A 25,665-nucleotide genomic window follows, 5' to 3' on the forward strand; every position below is an offset into this window, starting at 1 on the left:
GTGGCATGAAGTAATCAAGGTTATGAAAAACAAGGATCTGAATCCAAGACTACACTATCCAGCAAGGCTATCATTCAAAATAGAAGGTCAAATGAAGAGCTTTCCAGACCAAAAAAAAAAAAAAAAAAAAGGTTAAGGGAATATATTAAAACCAAACCAGCACTGCAAGATATGCTAAAAGGACTGCTGTAATTAGTGAAAGATATAAGAAGAAAAATAGAACCACACTAAACAAAAATGGCAATAAATAAGTACATATCAATTATCACCTTAAATGTGAATGGTTTGAATGTGCCAATAAAAAGACAGAGTAGCTGACTGGATAAGAAAGTATGACTCACATATATGTTGTTTACAAAAGACCCACCTCACAACAAAAGACTCACATAGGTTGAAAGTGAAGGGATGGAAAAAAATCTTTCAAGCAAACAGAAAGCAAAAAAAACAGCTGGGGTAGCAATACTCATATCTGATAAATTAGATTTCAAAATGAAGGCCATAATTAGAGACAAAGAAGGCCACTACATAATATTATAAGAATCTATCTAACACGAGGTAAACCTTGGTAAACATATATGCACCCAATATAGGAGCACCAACATATATTAAAAATCTTTTGGAGGACTTCAAAGAAGAAATCAACAGCAATACAATCATAGCAGGGTACTTCCAACACCCCACTGACGTCAGTGGATAGATCCTCTAGACAAAAAAATTAACAAGAAAACACAGACACTAAATGAAGCACTAGATCAAATGGATTTAATAGATTTCTACAGAGAATTATACCACAAAAATGCAGAATTCACATTCTTCTCAAGTGCACATGGGACCTTCTCAAAAATAGACCACATGTTAAGACACAAACTAAGTCTCTACAAGTTCAAGCAGATTGAAATCATATAAAGCATCTTCTCAGATCACAATGGCATGCAACTAGAAATCAATTGCAACAAGAACGCGCAAAGACATTTAAAAACATGGAGGCTAAATAGCATGTTTTTGAACAATGAATGGGTTACTATGGAGATCAAGGAAGAAATTAAAAACTTCCTAGAAACCAAGGAAAATGAACACACAACAACACAGAATCTATGGAATGCAGTAAAGCAGTTCTGAGATGGAAGTTGATAGCACTATAGGCCTACCTCAAGAAGCAAGAAAAATATCTGATAGACTATCTAAATTCACAATTTAAAGAACTAGAAAGCAAAGAAAAAAGAAAACCCCAGAGCAAGTAGAATGAAGGAAACAGTAAAGATTAGAGCAGAAATAAATGACATGGAGATTAAAAAAAAAAAAAAAATTCAAAGGATCAGTAAAACAAAAAGCTGGCTCTTTGAAAATATAAACAAGATTGATGGACACTTATCTAGACTCACCAATAAATAAAGATAGAGAACCCAAATACACAAAGTCAGAAATAAAAGAGGAGAATAATAACTGACAACAATAGAAATACAATGGATCATGAACAAATACTATGAATAAATATACGGCAACAAATTTGACAATCTAAGCAAGATGGGCAAGTTGCTAGAAACACATAGTCTCCCAAAACTGAACCGGGAAGAGATAGAAAACTTGTACCAACCAATAACCAAAAAAAAAAAAAAAAAAAAAAATTGAAGATGTAATCAAGACTCTCCCAGCAAACAAAAGACCAGGCCCAGACAGCTTCATGAGAGAATGTTACGAAACATTCAGAGAAGAACTAATACCCATTCTCCTCAAACTATTTCAAAAAATTCAAGAAGAAAGACTTCCAGACTCGTTTTATGAGGCCACCATAATTCTAATTCCAAAACCAGAAATAGACACTACAAAAAAAGAAAACTACAGACTAATATCCCTGATGAACCTAGATGCCAAAATCCTGAACAAAATCCTAGTAAATGGAATCCATCAATACATCAAAAAAATTATTCACCATGACCAAGTGGGACTCATCCCAGGGATGCAAGGCTGGTACAATTGTCACAAATCAATAAATGTGATATACCACATAAACAAAATAAAAGATAAAAATCATATGATCATATCAATAGACACTGAAAGCCCTGGCCGGTTTGGCTCAGCGGTTAGAGCGTTCACCTGCGGTCCGGAGAGACCCGGGTTCGGTTCCCGCTAAGGGTACGTACCTCGGTTGCAGTTTGTCCCCGGCCTTGGTTGGTCGTGCAGGTGGCAGCCACTCGATGTGTCCCTTTCACATCGATGTTTCCCTCTCTCTCTTCCTCTCTCTCCCTCCCACTCTGTCTGTACAAAAAATGGAAAAATGTCCTTGGATGAGGATAAAAAAAAAAAAATAAAAATCAATAGACACTGAAAAAGCGTGCGACAAAATCCAGCACCCATTTCTGATAAAAAAGCTCACTAATCTTGGAATAGAGGGATCATATCTTGACATAATAAAGGCCATATATGAAAGACCTACAGCCAACATAATACTCAATGGGCAAAAACTAAAACATTTGTCTTAAGAACAGGAACAAGACAAGGATGCCCACTTTCGCCACTCTTATTTAACATAATGCTGGAAGTCTTAGCCACAACAATCAATAACAAAAGGAAAAATAAAAGGGATCCAAATTGGAAAGGAAGAAGTGAAACTCTCATTATTCGCAGATGACATGATACTATACGTAGAAAACCCAAAAAGACTCCATCAAAAATTTACTAGACTTAATAAATGAATTTGGCAAAGTAGCAGGATACAAAATTAACGTCAAGAAATCGATGGCATTCTTATACACCAATAATGAACTTACAGAAAGAGAAACTAAGAAAACAATCCAATTTATCATTGCAGCAAAAAAAATTAAGATACCTAGGAATAAACTTCACCAAAGAAATAAAGGACCTATTTACAGAAAACTACAGGTCATTGAAAAAAGAAATAGAGGAAGATATATAAAAGTGGAAACACATACCTTGTTCATGGATTAGAAGAATCAACATCATTAAAATGTCCATACCACCCAAAGCAATCCATAGATTCAATGCAATCCCCATCAAAATACCAACGACATACTTCACAGAAGTACAACAAATACTTCAAAAGTTCATATGGAACCAAAAAAAAAAGACCACAAATAGCCACAGCAATCTTTAAAAAGAAGAACAAAGTAAGAGGGATCACATTACCAGTTTTCAGGTTATACTACAAAGCCACTGTAATCAAAACAGCCTGGTACTGGCACAAGAACAGGCATATACACCAGTGGAACAGAACAGAGAACCCAGAAATGGACTCAAGGCAATATGCTCAATTAATATTTGACAGAGGTGGCAAGAGCATACAGTGGAGTATAGACAGACTTTTTAATAAATGGTGTTGGGAAAGTTGGACAGCTACATGCAAAAATAAATAAGCTAGACAACTTACACCATACACAAGAATAAACTCAAAATGGATAAAAGACTTCAATGTGACCCGTGAATCCATAAAAATTCTAGAAGAAAATGTAGGCAACAAAATTTCGGACATCATACGCAACAGAATTTTCACTGATACATCACCTAAGGCAACAGAAACAAAGGAAAAAATGAACACATGGGACTACATCAAACTAAAAAGCTTCTGCACAGCAAAAGAAACAATCATCAAAATGGAAAGGCAACCTATTGTATGGGAGAGCATAATTGCCAATGATATATCAGATAAGGGGTTAATTTCCAAAATGTATAGAGTACTCATACAACTCAACAAAAGGAAGACAAAGAACCCAATTAAAAAATGGGCATAGGAACTGAATAGACACCTCTCCAAACAGGATATACAAATGGCTAAGAGACATATGAAGAAATGCTCAATATCACTAATCATCATAGAGATGCAAATTAAAACAACAATGAGGTATCACCTCACACCTCTCAGAATGGCCGCCATCAACAAATCATCAAACAAGTGTTGGTGAGGGTGTGGAGAAAAGTGGACTCTAGTACACTGCTGGTGGGAATGCAGATTGGTGCAGCCACTATGGAAAACAATATAGTGTTACCTCAAAAAATTAAAAATTGAAATGTCATTTGACCCTGTGGTCCCACTTCTAGGAATATACCCTAAGAAATCTGAAACACCAATTAGAAAAAATGTATGTGCCCCCATGTTTGTAGCAGCACTATTTACAATAGTTAAGATCAGGAAACAGCCCAAATGTCCATCATTAGATGAATGGATAAAAAGGCAGTGGTACATATACACAATGGAGTACTATGCAGTTATAAAAAAGAAGATCTCTATTCCTTTGAGATGACATCGAGGGACCTGGAAAGTATTATCCTAAGCCTAACAAGGCAAACAGAGAAAGACAAGTATCATGTGATCTCACTTATTTGTGGAATATAATAAACATAACAGTCTGTGGAACGGGGTAGTCTCAGAGACGTGGAAGTGGGGTACAGACTGACAATCCCCCAGAAGGGGGTGTGGTGGGAGAGAGATAAACCACAGAACTTCTATGCATGTATGCATGTATGCATGAACAATGGACATGGACAACAAAGTTGGGGACAGGGCGGGGAGGGATGGGAAGGGTGGATTCAGTGGGAGAAAAAGAGAAACATCTGTAACAAAAATAAATAAATTAATTAAAAATATAAATAAAAATTAAAATTAAAAAAAATACAGGCTAAGGATAAGAAATAGGAAAAAAAAAAGAAAGAAAATTGGACAGATACATGTGAAAATTAAAACTAGACCACTTCTTACACCACATACAAGAATAAACTCAAAATTGTTTAAAATCTTAAGTGTAAGACCAGCAACCATAAAACTCCTAGAGGAAAACATAAGCAGTAAACTGTCTCACAGTGCCCTTAGTAATATTTTTTTTCTGATATATCTCCTCAGGAAAAGGAAACAAAAGAAAAAATAAACAAATGGGACTCATCAAACTAAAAAATTTTTTGAAAGCATAGGAAACCATCAACAAAATAAAAAGACTACCTACTGAATGGGAAAACATATATTTCTAATGATACATCTGATAAGGTGTTAATATCCAAAATATATAAAGAACTTATACAACTCAACACCTAAAACCAAACAATCCAATTAGAAAATGGGCAAAGGACTTGAATGGACCCTTCTCTAAAATGGACATACAGATGGCCAATAGATATTTGAAAAGAGGCTCAACATCACTAATCATCAGAGAAATGCAAATTAAAACCACAATGAGATGTCACCTCACACTTGTCAGCTGGCTATCATCAACAAACCAAGAAAAATGTGTTGGCAAAGATTTGAGAAAAGGGAACTCGTGCAGTGTTGGTGGTGCATCCACTTTGGAAAACAGTGTGGAAGTTCCTCAAAAAATTTAAATTAAAAATGAAACTTACTTCTGACCCAGTGATTCCACTTTCGGGGATTTATCCAAAGAAACCAAAAATAGTAATTTGAAAGAAAATGAGAACTCCATGTTCATTGCAGCGCTCCTTACAACAGGCAAGATATGGAAGCAATCTGAGTGCTCATCTATAGGCAAGTGGATAAATAAGTAGTGGTATCTATATACAATGGAATATTACTCGTCCCAAAAAAGAATGAAATCTTACCATTTGTGACAGCATGGATGGACCTAGAGGGTATTATGCTCAGTGAAATAAGTTAGAGAAAATACCATATGATTTAACTTATATGTGGAATGTAAAGAACAACAACAAAAAAAGGAACAAAATAGAATTGTATTTTTTTTTTTTTTTGTGGTACGTGCCCCTGGCAGGAACTGAACCCAGGACTCTCTGGTCCACAGGCTGACGCTCAACCGCTGAGCCAAACTGGCCAGGGCAAAAGGAACAAAATAGAAATAGACTCACAGATATTGGATACAGACTGACAGTTGCCACAGGGAAGGGGTTTGAGGGCTGGATGAGAAAGTTAAAGGGATTATGAGGTACAAATTGGTAGTTACAGAATAGTCACAAAGATGTTAATTCAACATAGAGAATATAGTCAATAATACTGTAATAACTGTGTATGGTGCCAGGTAGGTACTTGAAATATTGAAGCAATCACTTTGTAAAGTACATGACTGTGTAATGTAACCACTATGTTTTACACCTGACACTAAAACAAAATAATATTGAATGTAAACTGTAATTGAAAAATAAATGTTAAAAAATTAATACAAATAAAAAAGAATAAGACTCAGAGATACACTAAACTATTATAAACTTAAAGGAAAGCTTAATCTTAGGAATTTAATCCTAAGAAGTAGCACAACACTTATTTTCTCACGTTTCAAGCAAAATCTTAGAAAATGTTCCCAAGTAAATCTGAACTAAAATTTGTTCAGTTGAATCTTTTATTTAAATTCTTCCTGAGAAATGAAAGCTCAGAGGAAGAGCTAGGGAGGAAGGGAAGGAGGGATGAAAGGAAGAAGGGAGGAGGAGGGAGAGAAAGGGAGAGGAGGAGGGGGAGGAAGGGAGAAAGACACACGCGCGCATACACACACGCGCACACACACAGATTACCTATTACCTTTTCTACTTGAGATTTGGGAGCAGATATCTTCTTCCATTCTGGAAAGAGGCCAGATTTATCCAGAGAGTCTCTCCTGTAGGTAGATATAGAAGTTATAACAAAACCACCTCTTCCCCTTTCTTTTCTATCTAGGGACACAAGCTCTACAGAAGGGGAGCTACTGGGTTGGGGTCATTGTATTAACCAAATCCAGAAGATAAATCTCACATCAGCTTTTCCTTGAAGGAATGCAGATGATCAGATAAGCAACTTTGCACAAATACAAACACACCCCCATTCCTAAAGGACCACAGCATTTGTTGCTGCTGGTCCAGGAACACTTCTCCAAAGCACAGCAACCTTTGGAAGTTAGCATGCTCCTGAAGGCTGTGATCAGAGACAACAGTTGAAATGCTACTGAAAGACTTGTGACAAGCTCAGAGAGAAGATGTCATTCAACTTGCTGAGAAGAAGTCAGGAACACTAACGGCATAGGAACCCTGCATCCTGATTCTAGAGAACAAAATGGGAACTTGGGTTGAGCAGATGTGCAGGGATTTGGGGGGAACCTTACCTGGATGTGCTATCTGAGTCAGCCGTGTAGCTATCCAGACTCTCACTCTCAGCCTCCAGTGCACTCTTTCCACTTTTTGGCTTGGGCACTTCAAATGGCACACTAGAATAAAACCCGAGAGCCAAGACATAAAGGAAGTGGGCTCTCCTGCTGGGTATCAGGCTTCCTTCCAACCTATTCACAATGATTGCCTAAGTGATGTTTCTAAAATAAACATCTGAGTGTGCTTTTAAAACTGTTCATCAGGGAATTCCGGTTAAGATGGTGGTGTAGGTAAAGGCAGTACTCACCTCCTCCCACAAACACATCAAAATTAAAACTAAACTACAGAACAACCATCATTCAAAATCACCTGAAATTGAGCTGAATGAAAGTCCTACAACTACAAAATTAAAGATGCAACATCAAGACTGGAGGGGCAGAGGCACAGATGGGCTGGTCCCACACCCACGTGTGATGATAAAAATCAGGATACGTCTGCTGTGAAGGTCCTCCCTAATAAATGGGGGTCCTGGTCCCACACAAGGCCCCCAGCTCAGGGTTCCAGTGCCAGGAAGAGAAATCCCCATAACTTCTGGCTGTAAAACAAGCAGGAACTGAGGCTGAGGGAGGATGAGGCTGCTGGACCTCCAGGCAGTTACTCTCAAAGAGCCGGTACACTGACTTAATCGGATTCACACACTCCAGGCTTCAGGGTGCAGGAGGCAGCTTGAAAGGCACCAGAGACATACAGGGAAGAACTGGTTGTTTGGCATTGGGGTGAGAGCTGGAGAGATAGCTTCCTCCTGGACAGACTTGCTGTTGGGAGGCCTTTGTTCCTTTGGTGAGCCCTTCCTCAGGGTGGCAGACTGGCACCATATCTGGGACTCCAGCAACCTGGCTCACACTGTTTGCCCTGCCCTGGTGATTCCCTGAGGCCCTTCCCCACCCAAGCTGTTTCCAGTGGCTTTACCAAGACTGGCCTGTTTCAGCTCCTGCTTCAGATTTTCCTAAATTCTCTCAAACAAGCAGCATCTGGCCACAACAAGCCCCATACCTCTCACAAAGTGGCCCCAGGCTTGGCATTAGAAGCAGCCAGCCGTGGTTCACAGCTTGGCTTTGCCTGGGCACCTCCAAGCCCAGCACAAGAACCAGCCATCTGGAAATCACTTTGTAGCTTATGCCGAGCGGCCTCGGGTAGAACACAGGCAGTGGCTGACCTTGGGCCAGAGCCAGCACACCCAGTGGACAGCTTCAGACCATGATGAAGCACCACCACCCAACCACCTCCACAAGCAACACACTCAAGGAATGAACTCAGTGGTTACCAGAGCCCTGCTGTAGTAACTCTTGTTCTTTGTGGACGGCTCTTAACCTCTAGTCCTCCAAGGTAGTCAGAGGTCAGTGGGCAGTGGGCACAGCCAGTCATAGTCATTGATCAGCCTGAGTAAATCCCTCCCGTTGACATACCAACAGCAATTAAGACTCAATTACAACAGAAGGATGTACAGTCCACATAAGGGGTGCACCTCAAGGGCACAGCTGGGATGATCAGGGAGGCTGTGCCACTGGACCCTACAGAACACTTACTACAAAGGGCCCCCTTAGAAGCTAGGAGACACAACAACTCTACCTAATAATAGAAACAAACACAGGGAGGCAGCCAAAATAAGGAGATAAAGAAACATGTCCCAACTGAAAGAGCAGAACAAAACTCCAGAAAAAGAACTAAACAAAATGGAGAATAATCTACCAGATGCAGAGTTCAAAACACTGGTTATAAGGATGCTCAGTGAACTTGGTGAGGGCCTCAAGAGCATAAAAAAGGACCAGTCAGAAATGAAGGATGCACAATCAGAAATGAAGGAGGCACTAACCGAAATAAAGAATAATTTACAGGAAATCAATAGTAGAGTAGGTAAATCCAAGAAGCAGACCATCAATTTGGAATATAAGGAAGCAAAAAACATCCAATCAGAACAGCAAAAGGAAAAATGAATCAAACAAAAAAAAATAAGGACAGTGTAAAAAAACCTCTGGGACATCTTCAAGCATGCCGACATTCGCATCATGGGGTGCCAGAAGGAGAAGAGAGAGAGCAAGAAATTGAAAACCTATTTGAAAAAATAATAACAGAAAACTTCCCTAACTTGGTGAAGAAAACAGACATAAATCCAGGAAGCAAAGAATCCCAAACAAGATGAACCAAAAGAGGCCCACACCAAGACACATCATAATCACAATGCCAAAGGTTAAAGACAAATAGAGAATCCTAAAAGCAGCTAGAAAAAAGCAGTTACCTATAAGGGAACTCCCATAAGACTGTCTGCTGATGTCTCACAAGAAACTTTGCAGGCCAGAAGGGAGTGTCAAGAAATATTCAAAGTGATAAAAAGCAAGACCCTACAACCAAGATTATTCTATCCTGCAAAGCTACCATTTAGAATCAATGGACATATTAAGAGTTTCCCAGACAAGAGAAAGCTAAAGGAGTTTATCACCACCAAACCAGTATTATATGAAATGTTGAAGGTTCTTCTTGGAAAAAAAAAAAGAAGAAGAAGATAAAAAATATCAACAATAAAATGGCAATAAATACATATTTGTCAACAATTGAATTTACAAACAAAATAAACAAGCAGAACAGAAACAGACTCATAGATACAGAGAACTTTTTGTTGGTTGACAAATGGGAGGGGGATTGGGGAAATGGATGAAATAGGTGAAGGGATTAAGAAGTAGAAATTGGTTGTTAGACTGACAAACCTCAAAGAGAAGGGGGGAAGGGGGGCAGGATGAGATAAACCAAAGAATTTATATGCATATATGCATAACCAATAGACACAGACAATAGTGTGGGGAAGGGAGGAGGGGGTCAATAAGGGAAAAAGGAGGGACATCTGTAATGCATTCAACAATAAAGATAAGTATTTTAAAAAACAACAACTGTTCAGTGGTTTCCCACTGCTCTTGGGATTGAGTTCAAACTTCTTTGCATGTCAGGAAAATCTTTATGACTTGACCCCTGTTCACCTCTCCAGACTCATATTTTACCCTCCACTTCACTTTATATTTTACATTCCAGAATGGTGAGGCTCTTTTGTTTCCCTGAATATGATAACACTCTTCTTCTTCCCTCTTTTTTCTTCCTGGTATATTCTTCTCACAATGGCCATTTCTCTTCATCCGGCTAAATCTACTTCTTCAGGTATCTACGTATCTATCAATCCTTCCAGATCTCCATGCCAATCCAAGTCTGCATTAGTAACCTTCTTATGTGTTCTTAAAGCACCTTGATTTCTTGGTAGCAGTAATTACATATCAAATTATTTGTTTATTCCTTTTTAAAAATTACTTAATTTGCTCAATAATTTAAACAAATGATATGTTTAATGTCTTTCTCCATTAGACTAAGTTCTGTGAGATCAGTGAGCATGTATCTTGTTCACTGCTGTATTCCCAATGCCTAAAAGAGAAACTACCATAGAGTGGGCACTCAAATATTTGTTGACTGCAGTCTTGACTAAGTGTCCTCAGTAGGGCTTAAAGTATATACATAATAAGCAATATGGTTTGAAGATATTATTCAGAAGACCAGCATTCTTGTTCAGCTTAATGAAGGATAACCTTAGCATTCAAAGAAGCAGTCCTCATCTCTAAAGGAAAGTACACAATTCTTGGGCCCTTAACCTTAAGGAATTTGTAAGAGTAGTAAGAAAAAAATATTTTTCCTCAAGTATCTAGAGTAATATTATTTGGCTTCAAGGACAATAAACTCTCCTGTACCTCTGACCTCACTGGTTACCCCTTCTCAGTCTCCTGTGATGGTCCTTCCTCATGTCCTAGACCTCTAATCTTTGAATGTTTCCAGGTTTATTCCTTGGACTGCTTCTCTTCACTATTTAGAATTATTCCTAAATGATCTTATCTAGTCTCATATTCTTTATAAATTAGTAACTCCTAAATGTATCTCTCACTCAAATGCCAGACTTATATTTCTTAGAGCCTACTTGACATCTCTGCTTGGATATTCAAGCAGCAAGTCCAAAACCAAAGCCCCAATCCTCCCTAATATCTGCTCTCCCTTTCAATCTCATCAAATGGAAACTCCCTCCGTTTATTTCTCAGGTCCAAAATTTTAAGAACCATCCTGACTCCCATTGTTCTCTCACAATACAAATCCAATGTGTTAGCAAATTTTCTTGGCTGTATTTTCAATGTATATATAGAAAATAACCAGTTCTCATCCTCTCTACTGCCATTACCCTGGTCCAAACCACCATCATGTAGCTCATGGATGGTTGCAATAGCGTCCTAACTGAACTCCCTACTTTTGCCCGTTTCCACACAATCTATACTCAACTCAACAGGCAAAATGAGCTTTTAAAATATAAATCCAATATAGAATTACCATATGACTCAGCAAGCCCACTCTTAGGCATATACCCCAGAGAACTGAAAACATGTGTCCACAGAAAAACTTGTACACAAACATTCATAGAAGCATTATTCACAATAGCCAACAGGTGGAAACAACCCAAATGTCCATGAATGCATGACTGGATAAATGAAATGTGGTCTATATATAATGAAATATTATTTACAGTAAAAAGGAATGAATTTCGGATACATACTACAATATGGATGAACCTTGAAAACATTGTGTTAAGTTAAAGAAGCCAGACATAAATGGACACATTTTGTTGACTCCATGTATATAAAATGTCCAGAATAGATAAATTCAGAGACAGAAAACAGGTTAGGGGCTGGGAGAAATGGAGAATGACTCCTTTTTTTAAATGTATTAATCTATTTTTGTTACAGATGTTTCTCCTTTTTCCCCCACTGATACCCCACTCGCCCTCGGAGAATGACTCCTTAATCATTCCATTGTTTCTTTTTGGAGAAGGGAAAATGCTCTAAAATTAGATAGTGGTGATGGCTACACAACATTCTGAAAGCACTAAAAGCTACTGAACTGTAAAATGATGAATTTTATAGTATATAAATTTCACTTCAATTTTTAAAAAGTGAAAATAATATGTCACTCAGAGCCCTCCATTGCACTTGGAGTAAAAGACAGAGTCCTTACAAGTGTCAACAAAGTCTTCCATGATCTGCTTTTCACCTCTCTCTGTCTTCATATCCTACCACTACCCCCTTCTAAGTCAGTTCCAGAATATTCAAACATGCTAAACACAAACTCACCTTAGGGTGTTTATATCTTTTGCTTTCTCTGCCTAGAATGCTTTTCCCCAGATACTCTCAAGGTTTGCTTTCTCATTTGCTTCACATCTTTGTTCAAATGTCACCTTATTAAGACTTTTCCCATATGCTGTACAAAACAGCATTTGTACAAACATGCTTTCCTGGCACCCCCTATCCTTTAAGTCTATTTCATTTTCTCCATAGCACTTGACAACATCATATATACAATATATTTACTTCATTATTTATTGTCTGTGTTTCCTAAACCCAAATTTAAGCTCCATAAGCAAGGAAGTTTGTTGTACTCACCAGTGTGTCACACTGCTTAAAACAGTACCTGGCAAATAGTAGGCATTCATAGATAGTTAACAAATAAATTAAATAGTAAATGAACAAAGACTGAAGTAAGCAAAATCTATGTCTTAGGCAGCAAAGAATAAACTTTCCAAGTTATCACATGGTGTTTGAGATAGCTTTATGAAAACAGACAATGGTTGAAATCCTAGGGCATGCAAGAGGTGAAAAAAGCAGTCATTTCTTAAGAGATGCATTAGCTTTTTAGTATAATACACAGCAGGGAGCTTGATTTTATTTTAACTTCAAAATTATTCTTTTTCCCCTTTGCTCCATAGAATAAAGAACCCAAAGTGGAACTATTCCTCTAGAGAGGTAGTTTAACAGTGGTCCACAGAGAGTGTTTTCTGCTTCTATTTTCCCCTAAAGATTAATACATACAGATCCAGAGCTAATATAAACAACCCTAGGGCAAAAAAAGCAATTATTTGACATCTGTGCAGTAAAAAAATAAACTAAGAGATGGGAGTCCTGGGCTCTAACTATCTGTATGATCTTAAGTAAATCACTTATCCTGCCTTTTTTTTTCTGTAAAAATAAAGGGGTTGAATTAGATTATCTCTGAAGCTCCATAATTTTATGGAAAGATCATTTATGACCGCTTAATCTGTTTTCATGTTTAGAATAAAGAGGAGTCTTCTGGGTCCAATGAGACAAAAAGTCATAGATAGCCAGAAGCAGTAGGATTCAGAAATTACATTCTAACTGATGATGTCAGATGTGTTAATCAGGTTCAGGAAATAAAAGCCATTCTTATCCTTATCTACAAAGGAAAAAGGGGGCCTCATCACCTAAAACAGATGAGTCACCCACTCAAGGCTGTGTGGATAAAATCACGTTCCAGTAACTTCTCACTTCATGTCATCTATAGGTTCTTGGAAACTGTGACTTTAAGTGAAATGATATATAACAAAACCTATTTTATCAGAGGCAAATTGATATAAACAACAATTAAGTACATATAGTATATTTCTGCTCACAAAAACACTACCAAACTTCTAAATAAAGACCAAAAACACTTCTAATATTAATCATTGAAATAAATGTGAGCTCTACATGCATTTAAGAAAGATTAATAAAAACAAGTAAGATAATTATTTTTCAATCTGCTTATTCCAGTTTAGGGTCACCGGTGGCCAGAGCCTGTCAGCTCAGGGCAAAAAGTGGGAACCCGCACTGGACAGGATGCCCTTCCATCACAGGATGCACTTACACCCAGCCTCATTCACTCACACTGAGACAATTTAGACACACCAATTAACCTAATATACACAGATTTGGGATGTGGGAAGAAACTGGGGTATCTGGAGAAAACCCATGCAGACATGGGGAGCACATGCAAATGCCACACAGACAGTGGCCCTGGCCTGGAATCAAGTTGTTTTGTTGTTGTCGTTGTTTTTCTCATCAGTGTTATAAGGAAATGATGTTGAATGAAATAATGTTATTCAAGGACCTGCTGAATATACATACAAGGAAATACTATACAGATAGCAAAAGAAATAATGTAGACCCTTGGTGCTGACATGGAAAGATATCGATGTTCTATTTTCCTATATTTTATTCCTTTTACAACTTGAATTATAACTGACATAAACTGCATGTTTAAGGGTGCAATTTGATGAGGGTTTTTTTTTTCCATTTTTTGCTCAGATAGAGTGGGAGGGAGAGAAAGAGAGAGAAAGAGAGAGAAACATCGATGTGAAAGGGACACATCGAGTGGCTGCCACCCACATGACCCAACCAGGGCCGGGGACAAACTGCAACCGAGGTATGTGCCCTTAGTGGGAACCGAACCTGGGTCTCTCTGGACCACAGGCCGATGCTCCAACCGCTAAGCCAAACTGGCCAGGGTGAGTTTTGACTTATGTGTACACTCATGCCCTTCCATCACAGGGTGCACTCATGAAACCATTACCACAATTAAGTTTGTGAACACATATATCACTACCAAAATGTTCCTTGTGCCCCTTTGTAATCCATCCAACTTTCTGTCACTAAACTTTAGTTTGCATTTTCTAGAATTTCACAGATAGAGAATCATATAGTGTGTCTTCCTTTTTGTTTGGATTCTTTCACTCACCATGATTATTTTTATATTAATTGATGTTGTTGCATGTATCAGTAGTCCATTTCTTTTTATTGTGGAATAGTATTCCACTGTATAAACAAATGCCAATTTACCCCTTTACCTGTTCATAAACATTTGGGTTGTTTCTAGGTTTTGGATATTAAAAATAAAGCTGCTGTGAACATTCACGTGTGTCTTTATATGGACATATGCTTTCACTTCGCTTGAGTAAATATCTAGAAATGGAATGAGTGAATCACAATATAGGTACACATTTAACTTGTTAAAACACTACTAAACTGTTTTTCAAAGTGGTTTAACTGTTGTACAGTCCCACCAGCAGTGTATGAGTATTCCAGTTGCTCTATATCCTCACAAACAATTGCAATGGTTAGTCTTTTTATTTTTAGCCATTCTAGAGAATAAACAATAGTATCTTATTGTATTTTCATTTCCGTAGTGACTAATGATACTGAGCATCTTTTAAAGTGCTTATTGTACATCTGTATATTGTCTTTGGTGAAATGTCTGTTAGAATATTTTGTCCATTTTCTATGGAATTATCTGTACTATTGATGTTTTTTGGTTTTTTTTTGTTTTTGTTTTAATCCTCACCCGAGGACATTTTTCCATTTTTTTGTTCAGGTAGAGTGGGAGGGAGAGAGAGGAACAGAGAGAGAGAGAGAAACATCGATGTGAAAGGGACACATCGAGTGGCTGCCACCCGCACGACCGACCAGGGCCGGGGACAAACTGCAACCGAGGTACGCGCCCTTAGCGGGAACCGAACCCGGGTCTCTCAGGACCACAGGCCGACACTCTAACCGCTGAGCCAAACCGGCCAGGGCTGTACTATTGAGTTTTTAAAGTTCTTCCTCGTTCACTTAATGTGCATATAATAAAAAAAAAAAAATTAAAAATTTAAGTTACCCTCTAGGTCCATCCATACTGTTGCAAATGGTAAGATAAATCAATCAGAGAAAGACAAATACCACATGACTTCACTTATATGTGGAATCTAAAGAACAAAATAAATGAACAAACAAAATAGAAACAGACTCATAGATACAGAGAACAGACTGATGGTTATCAGAGGGGAGAGAGTTTGGGGGGATGGGTGAAAAGAGCAAAGAGATTAAGAAGTACAAATTGGTAAAAAATGGGCAGAGGAGCTGAATAGACACCTCTCCAAACAGGATATACAAATGGCCAAGAGACATATGAAGAAATGCTCAACATCACTAATCATCAGAGAGATGCAAATTAAAACAACAATGAGGTATCACCTCACACCTGTCAGAATGGCTGCCATCAACAAATCATCAAACAACAAGTGTTGGCGAGGGTGTGGAGAAAAGGGGACTCTAATACACTGCTGGTGGGAATGCAGACTGGTGCAGCCGCTATGGAAAACAATATGGTGCTACCTCAAAAAATTAAATATTGAACTTCCATTTGACCCAGTGATCCCACTGCTGGGAATATACCCTAGGAAGCCTGAAACACCAATCAGGAAGAATATATGTACCCCCATGTTCATAGCAGCACTATTTACAATAGCTAAGATCTGGAAACAGCCCAAGTGTCCACCAGTAGACGAATGGATCAAAAAGCTGTGGTACATATACACAATGGAATACTATGCAGCGGTAAGAAAGAAAGATCTCTTATCCTTTGAGACGACATGGAGGGACCTGGAAAGTATTATCCTAAGTGAAAGAAGCCAAGCAGAGAAGGACAAATACCACATGATCTCACTTATATACGGAATATAATGAACATAACAGTCTGAGGAATACAGTAGACCCAGACACATGGAAGTGGGGCACAGACTGACATCCCTCAGAAGAGGGGATGGGGGGTGCGGGGGTGGGAAGGGATAAACCACAGAACTTATATGCATGTATGCATGACCAATGGACATGGACAACTAAGCCGGGGACAGGGTGGAGGGGGGGTGGGGTGGGGGGTGCCAATGGGGTAAAAAGGTAAAATATCTGTAACAAAAAAATAAATAAATAAAAATTTAAAAAAAAAAAAAAAAAATTTAAGAAATCTTAAAGTCTGTATATTTTGCCTGCCATCAGTTTGGTCTCATGCCTGCTCTATGTAGAAGGTTAAATTATGTAAGGAGTTTTTTCCCCAAATAAATTTGGACAAATCAGGGTGAAGGATAGTAAATTACTGAGAAACCTTTATCTCTTAGTGCATTTTCTTTCATTAGTATACGTTTACAATATTTCTGTTTATTGTTAGCTTCCTTTTTTAACAGTGTTTTTGTCTACCTATTATTTCATCTCTTTTTACCTCTTTATAACCTATTATCATTTCTTCTGGAACCAAAGTGTACTCTTGGTTGCGTCCACCAGATCCATTCTGTCAATATCATGTGTAGAAAGTATAGCAAACCCATTGGAAATTATCCATTACAAAATTGTGTCATATAAGCCTTGTGATAAGCCTAGTATATTGTAAATAAATTGTTTTAATGCACCAGAATAATACTTTGCATACAAAATAAACTAGGTATTCTAATGTTAAAAGAAACCTTGTTACAGACCTTTGAAAATAAGTCTGATGATTATTAGTGACAACTTTGTCCATAACTTACCAAAGTCTAGTCTCCTCCTGTCATCCCCATTTTAGGTGCAAGCTTCCAGCTACCTAAGTCCTATCATCATTCATTCATTCCTTCCTTCATTCATTTGTTTATTCACTCATTCATTCATTCATTCATTCATTTGTTTTAGAGAGAGACAGACATAGACGAACAAATATCTATCTGTTGCTCCACTTATTTATGCATTCATTTGGCTGCTGCTTCTATGTGCCCTGACCTAGGATCAAATCTGCAACCTTGGCATATTGGAACCACACTCTAACCAACTGAGCTACCTGGCCAGGGCTTCATTTATAAGCTTTATGTTGGAACCTCAGTGATATCTATTTCTTTAGATAGAAAAAAATAGAAGAAAAATAGAACTTATTTTTAGATAGAAAAAAATATAAAATTTTTTTTTCTATTTTTTTTTTTTCAGGAATTGAACGGTTTCAAATAAGGGGGATGTTACTTGTTAGTTAAAGGATAAATCTGCCCTTTGGAGGAGACTGGATTCATATAATTTATTTCAAGACTGGAACATCTACTCAGAAAGGTTAATAAAGCAGGACCTTACTAGGGAGAATGAGCTCTTTTACTCAAATCCTCTTTTTAGAAAAATAATTTTTAAAAATGTTTTTAATAAAAATGTTATAAAAATTGGTTATCATGACTTCTCTTTTGCTTTGGAAACCCCGTGGATATTTCTATACATCTTTAAAAATTTTCATTATGAACCTTTCTAAGATGTGGAAAATAGTATAAAGGATACCTACTACCAAGCTTAAGAAACAAGCATTATCAGTTCAAGAGAAGTCTTCTATATATTCCCCCTTGATTGCATCTAGTTCTATACACCTTAAACTTATAGCCTTTTTCTAATGTTTTTTTTTTTAATGAACCCAACTCTTGCATATTAGATTTAAAATAACTTTCTGGATAAACTTGTGCCTTTATTATATTGAAATGATATACACCCAAAGACCATACACTATCATATGTGTATTATCTGTATTGGAAATTCAATGGTCATTTATAATATCACTGTTTTTAACATTTAGTTTTATGCCTTCGCATATGTCAACCTGGGCTGTAATGAAGAACATTGTTGCCCTGGCCAGTGTGGCTCCCCAGTTGGAGTGTCGGCCCAAGGACCAAAGAGTCATGGATTCAATTCCGATCGGGGGCATGTACCTCGGTTGCGGTTCAGTCCCGGCCCTGGTCGAGGTTGTATGGGAGGCAGCCAGTCAGTGTGTTTCACTCACATTGATGTTTCTCTCTCTCTATTTCTCCCTCCCACTCTGTCTGAAAATAAATGCAAAAATATCCTCAGGTGAGGATTCAAGACAAAAGGACATTGTTACCAAGAATGGGTTTTCTGGATTATTTATGGTTAAAAATATTTGCTTTAACAAAATGGTTGAATAAAAGTATTACTTATGCTTTCAAATCTGTCCTTCCTAAATTACCTTTTCAGTAGGACTTTATTGAAAATAATTCACATTTATGATTTCTTACTAAACATTTTTTGTATAAGTTTAAAAATGTTAAATGACAGTAGATTTACTATCAATAAGATAAATCTTTTATATGAAGTTACATGGAGTTTAATTGGGGCAGTTGGGAGTAAGTTTGTCTGGTTCTTAGATACCAATTTATGGCACAGTATTTGATATGTCACTTCATTTAATTTGATCACTATCAGAATGAAACCAAATCAATAAATTTCCAAAAATAATGAAAAAAAAAAAAAAAAAAAAGTACAAATTGGTAGTTACAAAGTAGTCATGGAGCTGTAAGGTACAATACAGAAAATGTAGTCATTAATATCACAATAACTATGTGTGGTGGCAGGTGGATACTGGAAATATTGGGGGGGAACACGTAAAGTATATGATCATCTAGTCACTATGCTATACACCTGAAACTAATACAAAATAATAATGAATATAAACTGTAATTGAAAAAAAAACTAAAAATAATTTAAGAATCTAATCCATATGCATACATTTAGACAGTCTGGTAGTCCATATACCAATACTATTAACAGTTATTAACAATAATTGTCTTGGGCAGGAGCAGTATTGTTGCTCATTTGATATATTTCTGTTATTTTAAACAATCATATAAAATGTGAGAAAGTTATTTGTCTTTGGATGAGGGCAAGTTAAAAATAAAACACAAATAAAAAGCCAAAAATTCACCAGCAGCAATCAATGAGGAAAGGAGCAAAGTCGCAAGTCATAAAGTTCAAAAGATCATGGCAAAGAAAACAGAAGAAAGATTTAACTTAGCAAAGCTCTGTGCAGACTGAGTGAGTGGTTGATTAGGCAATCCTGGGATAAGTCAAGAAAAACAAAAATTCTTCAAGATTTGTAGCCCCAGATATCCCTGGAGGACCCCAACAGAGGAAGACAAGACCACTGGGGTGCCATCTCTCAGGCCACTGGTAAGAGCTAGAGGATGGTTGAGTGAACAGGGACATTTAAGAGAATTTCGGGAGGCTGAAACTCAGGACCTCCAAGTTGCCTGTTGTCGCTCCCCTAAGGTTACAAAAAAAGAAGTACACAGAAAGCAATATTCTATCCTTAAATTAAAGTGTAGTTGGGAATGGAGAAGAGATTAATTGTTTCAAATTCAGGTGAGAAGCCTGATAAGAAGAATTCACACACACACACACACACACACACACACACACACACTATATATATCAGAGCTAAGAAAATACATAGGTGGAACTTCCATGTTAAATATGGATAAAATGAAAAGAAATGGTCTTGCAAATATATAAATATGGCATTAGGTGGGGGGAAATAGAAATAACTTGCAGTATGAACAAAGAACCCATTCTGGAGAAGAATGTTGCTCTAGCAAAGTAAATAGCTTTCTTGCCAGTCTTTTACAATGCATAGGAATTGCATAAGAATATAGATTTGGTCAAGTGCAAGAGTTCATGTACAAGCTGATAAAGTATTAAAATTAGAAGAAAGGGAAGACTGAGAGGAAAGAACAAATTAATAGCTAAATAAGATAATTCATTCAAATAAGTATATTAGAAACAGCAAAAGGGAAGAGAGGAAGGGGAAAAGGAAACGAGGGGAACAGAAAACCGGCTGAAAATCAAATAGCACTGAGGAAAGGCTGGAGCTAATCATGCTTAATTGCATTCATCTTTCTCTTTTTTTCCTATTGCATTTAATAGTAAAAGAAAAGGTCAGAAATGGAGGATAAGGAAATCCAATGTCCCTGAGGTGGAGAACTTAACTAATGAAACAGAAAAAGAGTTCAGAGTATATGGTACAAAAATTTTTCCAGCAATTAAGAACTCATCAAGGGTACACCACATATTAGGGAAAAATGACACACCGCTGAGACATATTCTTGTTAAGTTACTAAACTTCAGAAAAAATAAAAGGAATTTGTTCACATACACACACGCACGCACACACACAAACACACGTTACCTACAAGGGAGAAAAACAAGAAGTAGCTAGCTAGCCTCAAACTTCTTCACAGTTACATTCAATAGCAGAAGACAATAGAGTAATATCTACAACATTCTGAGGAAAAGAGTGACCTGAGAATATAATATCCAGCCAAGATATCTTTCAAGTATAATGACACTAGACAGACATCCTTTTTTTTTCAATCCTCACCCGAGTATATATTTCCATTTCTCTTCAGATAGATTGGGGAAAAGAGAGAGAGAGACATCCACTGGTTGCCTCCCCCATGACCCCAACCAGGGCCAGAGACCAAATTGCAACCAAGGTACATGCCCCTAACTCTTCAGTCTGCCGGCTGAAAAAAATAATTGTATAATTCTATTTATTAAAAATGTTCAGAATAGCCCTGGCTTGTTTTACTCAGCGGTTAGAGCGTCGGCCTACAGACCAAAGAGTCACGGGTTAGATTCCCACCAAGGGCCATATGTTGGTTGCAGTTTGTCCCCAAACCTCTGGGGCAGTGTGGGTGGCAACCAATCGATAGTCTCTCTCACATCTATGTTTCTCTCTCTCTCTCTCTCTCTCTCTCTCTCTCTCTCTCTCTCTCTCTCTCTCTCTCTTCCTCCCTCCCTCCCTCCCTCCCTCGCACTCTGTCTGAAGATAAAATGGAAAAAATATCCTAGGGTGAGGATTAGGAAAAAACAAGTCCAGAATAGGCAATTCATCAGAAAGTGAAAGTAGATTAGCATTTTCCAGGGACTAAAAGGAAGAAGAATAAGAAATGACTATTAATGGGCATGACGTTTCTTTTTCTTTTTCTTGTGTAAAATAATACTTTTTAAACTAAATCTTTATTGTTGAAAGTACTACAGATGTCCCCCCTTTGTCCCTCATTGTCCCCCACCACCCTGTTCCCTCCCCCCACCCAGCACTATTATCTGTATCCATTTGTTATGCACATATGCACATTAAGTTATTTGGTTAATCTCTTCCTGCCCTCCTTCCCTCTGAGGTTCTTCCCTATGTTCTCTGTTTTCATGTCTCTGGATCTATTTTGTTTGTCAGTTTATTTTGTTCATTAGATTCCACATATAAGTGAGATCATATGATATTTGTCTTTCTCTGACTTGCTTGTTTTGCTTAGCTTAATTCTCTCCAGGTCCCTCCATGCTGTCTCAAAGGGTAAGAGATCCTTCTTTTTAACAGCTGCATACTTTTCCATTGTTTAAATGTACCACGCATTTTTATCCACTCATCTGCTGATGGGCACTCAGGCTATTTCTAGATCTTAGCTATTGTAAATACCGCTGCTATCAACATAGGGGTGCATATATTCTTTCTGATTAGTGTTTAAGGGTTCTTAGGATATATTCCTAGGAGTGGTATCACTGGGTCAAACAGAAGATCAATTTTTAATTTCTTGAGGAAATCCCATACTGTTTTCCACAGTGACTTCAACAATCTGTAATCCCATCAGAAATACACTAGGATTCCCTTTTCCCCACATCTTCGCCAAAACTTGTTTGTTGATTTATTGATGGTATACATCTGGTCAGTATGAGGTGGTACTTCACTGTCATTTTAATTTGGATCTCTCTGATGATTAGTGACATGGAGCATTTTTTTTTTCATATGTCTCTTGGCCTTTTGTACATCTTGTTTGGAGAAGAGTCTATTCAGGACCTCCGCCCACTTTTTTATTGGATTGTTTGTCTTCCTATTGTTGAGTTGTATGCATACTTTATATATTTTGGAAATTAACCCCTTATCAGATGTATCATTGGCAAATGTGTTCTCCTGTACACTGGGTTCCCGCTTCATTTTGATGCTGGTTTCTTTTGCTGTGCAGAAGCTTTTTAGTTTGAAGTAGTCCCATTTGTTTATTTTTCCTTTGTTTCTCTTGTCCTAAGCATTGTACTGGTGAAAATTCTGCTGCATGAGATGTCTGAGATTTCTCCATGTACACTTCCTCTAGGATTTTTATGGTTAGACCAATTACATTTAAGTTTTTTTTTCTTTAATCTTTTTTTAAAATTTTATTTTTGTTACAAATGTTTCTCCTTTTTACCCCATTAACATCCTCCTCCCCATTCCCCCCACCCCATCCCCAGCTTTGTTGTCCATGTCCATTGGTTATGCGTACATGCATATAAGTTCTGTGGTTTATCTCTCTCTTCCCTCCTCCATAACCCTCTCTTCTGAGGGTTGTCAGTCTGTACCCTACTTCCACATCTCTGGGTCTACCCTATTCCTCAGACTGTTATGTTCATTATATTCCACAAATAAGTGAGATCATATGGTATTTGTCTTTTTCTACTTGGCTTGTTTTGCTTAGGATAATACTTTCCAGGTCCTTCCATGTCATCTCAAAGGATAAGAGATCTTTCTTTCGTACAGCTGTATAGTACTCCACTGTGTATATGTACCACTACCTTTTTATCCATTCGTCTACTGATGGACATTTGGGCTATTTTCAGACATTAGCTACTGTAAATAGTGCTGCTACAAACATGGGGGTACATATATTCTTTCTGATTGGTGTTTCAGGTTTCTTAGGGTATATTCCTAGAAGTGAGATCAAATGGGAGTTCAATTTTTAATTTTTTGAGGTAACAACATAGTGTTTCCCATAGTGGCTGCACCAGTCTGCATTCCCACCAGCAGTGTACTAGAGTCCCCTTTTCTCCTCACCCTCACCAACACTTGTTGTTTGATGATTTGTTGATGGAGGCCATTCTGACAGGTGTGAGGTGATACCTCATTGTTGTTTTAATTTGCATCTCTCTGATGATTAGTGATGTTGAGCATTGCTTCATATGTCTCAGCCATTTGTATGTCCTGTTTGGAGAGGTGTCTATTCAGTTCCTATGCCTATTTTTTAATTGGGTTCTTTGTCTTCCTTTTGTAGAGTTGTATGAGTACTGTATATATTTTGGAAATTAACCCCTTATCTGATGTATTATTGGCAATTATGCTCTCCCATACAATAGGTTGCCTTTCCATTTTGATGATTGTTTCTTTTGCTGTGCAGAAGCTTTTTAGTTTGATGTAGTCCCATGTGTTCATTTTTTCCTTTGTTTCTGTTGCCTTAAGTGATGTATCAGTGAAAATTCTGCTGTGTATGATGTCCGAAATTTTGTTGCCTACATTCTCTTCTAGAATTTTTATGGATTCACAGGTCACATTTAAGTTTTTTATCCATTTTGAGTTTATTCTTGTGTATGATATAAGTTGATGGTCTAGTTTCACTTTTTTGCATGTACCTGTCCAATTTTCCCATATATTGAAAAGACTTTCTTTACTCCATAGTATGCCTTTTTCTCATTTGTCAACTATTAATTAAGCATAAACGCTTGGTTCAATTTCTGAGTTCTCTCTTCTGTTCTGTTGGTCTATACATCTGTTCTTGGTCCAGTACCAGGGTGTTTTTTTGTTTTTGTTTTTTTATTACAGTGGCTTTGTAGTATAATGTGATATCCAGTATTGTGATCTTTTCTACTTTTTTTTTTATTTCTCAGGATTGCTGCAACTATTCAGGGTCTTGGGTTCCATATAAATTTTTGGAGTATTTCGAGATCTGTGAAATATGCCATTGGTATTTTAATAGGGATTGAAATGAAGATTGTTTTGGGTAGTATGGACATTTTAATAATGTTAATTCTTCCAATCTATGAATGCAGTATATTTTTTTATTTGTTTTCATCTTCCTCCATCTCTTTTCAACATCCTGTAGTTTTCTGAGTACAAGTCTTTTACCTCCTTGGTTAAGTTCATTCCTAGGCATCTTAGTTTTTTTTGTTGCAGTGGTAAATGGGATTGTTTTTTTTTTTTCTATTTTCTCTTTCTGAGAGTTCATTATTGGTGTATAAAAATGCCACCAATTTCTGAGTGTTAATTTTGTATCCTTCTACTTTGCCAAATTCATTTATTAAACCTTGTAGTTGGAATCTTTAAGGTTTTCTATGTACAATATCATGCCATCTGGGATTAATGACAGTTTTACTTCCTCCTTTCCAATTTGGATGCCTTTTGTTTTTTGTTTGTTTGTTTGTTTTAATTGTCTGATTGCTGTGGCTAAGACTTCCAGTGCTATGTTGAATAAAAGTGGTGAAAGCGAACATTTCTGTCTTGTTCCTTTTCTTAGGGGAAATGCTTTTAAGTTTTGCCCATTGAGTAAGATGTTGGCTGTAGGTTTGTCATGTATGGCTTTTATCATGTTGAGGTATGATCCCTCTATGCCCACTTTGCTGAGAGATTTTATCAAAAATGTGTAATGGATTTTATTGAATGCTTTTTCTTCATCTATTGATATGATCACATGATATTTATCTTTCAATTTGTTTATGTGGTATATTACATTTATTGACTTCTGAATATTGTACCAGCATTGCATTCCTGGAATAAATCCTACTTGGTCATGGTGTATAATATTTTTAATATATTTCTGGATCCTGTTTGCACATATTTTGTTGAGGATATTAGCATCTATGTTCATCAAGAATATTGGCTTGCAATTCTCTTTCTTTGTAGTGTATTTATTTGGTTTTGGAATTAGAATAATGCTGGCCTCATAAAAAGAACTTGGAAGTGTTCATTCCTCTTGGATTTTTTTTGAATAGTTTGAGGAGGATAGGTGTTAGTTCTTCTTTGAATGTTTGGTAAAACTTCCCTGTGAAGCTATTCCTACCAGGGCTTTTGTTCGCTGTGAGTTTGTTTGTTTGTTTATTTATTTATTTATTTATTTATTACTGCTTCAATTTTATTAGTTGTTTTTAGCCTATTCAGGTTTTCTAATTCTTCCTGATTTGGTTTTGGAAGATTGTATTTTTCTAGGAATTTGTCCATTTTGTCTAGGTTGTACAACTTGTTGGCATATAGCTGTTCATAGTGTTTTCTTATTATCCTTTGTATTTCTATGGTGTCAGTTATTACTTCAGCTCTTTTGTTTTTGATTTTTTTTATTTGGGT

At 37.1% G+C, this 25,665-nt stretch overlaps 1 protein-coding gene across 3 annotated transcripts in view; it reads right to left on the minus strand.

The window, feature by feature from the left end:
- Positions 1–25,665, minus strand: part of SYTL4 (synaptotagmin like 4) — a 118,287-nt gene that overhangs the window by 32,261 nt on the left and 60,361 nt on the right. For 2 of the 3 annotated variants that reach the window (XM_036270646.1, XM_036270645.1), the window contains 2 exons: positions 7,041–7,142; positions 6,485–6,560 (listed from right to left, as the gene is read on the minus strand). In XM_036270646.1, the coding sequence (XP_036126539.1) occupies positions 6,485–6,560; positions 7,041–7,142 (178 nt within the window). The remainder of the gene's footprint in view (positions 1–6,484; positions 6,561–7,040; positions 7,143–25,665) is intronic. The other variant, XM_036270647.1, reaches the window with a different exon arrangement.

The sequence above is a fragment of the Molossus molossus genome, unplaced genomic scaffold (genome assembly GCF_014108415.1).
Source record: "Molossus molossus isolate mMolMol1 unplaced genomic scaffold, mMolMol1.p scaffold_m16_p_2, whole genome shotgun sequence".
Lineage (NCBI taxonomy): Eukaryota > Metazoa > Chordata > Mammalia > Chiroptera > Molossidae > Molossus > Molossus molossus.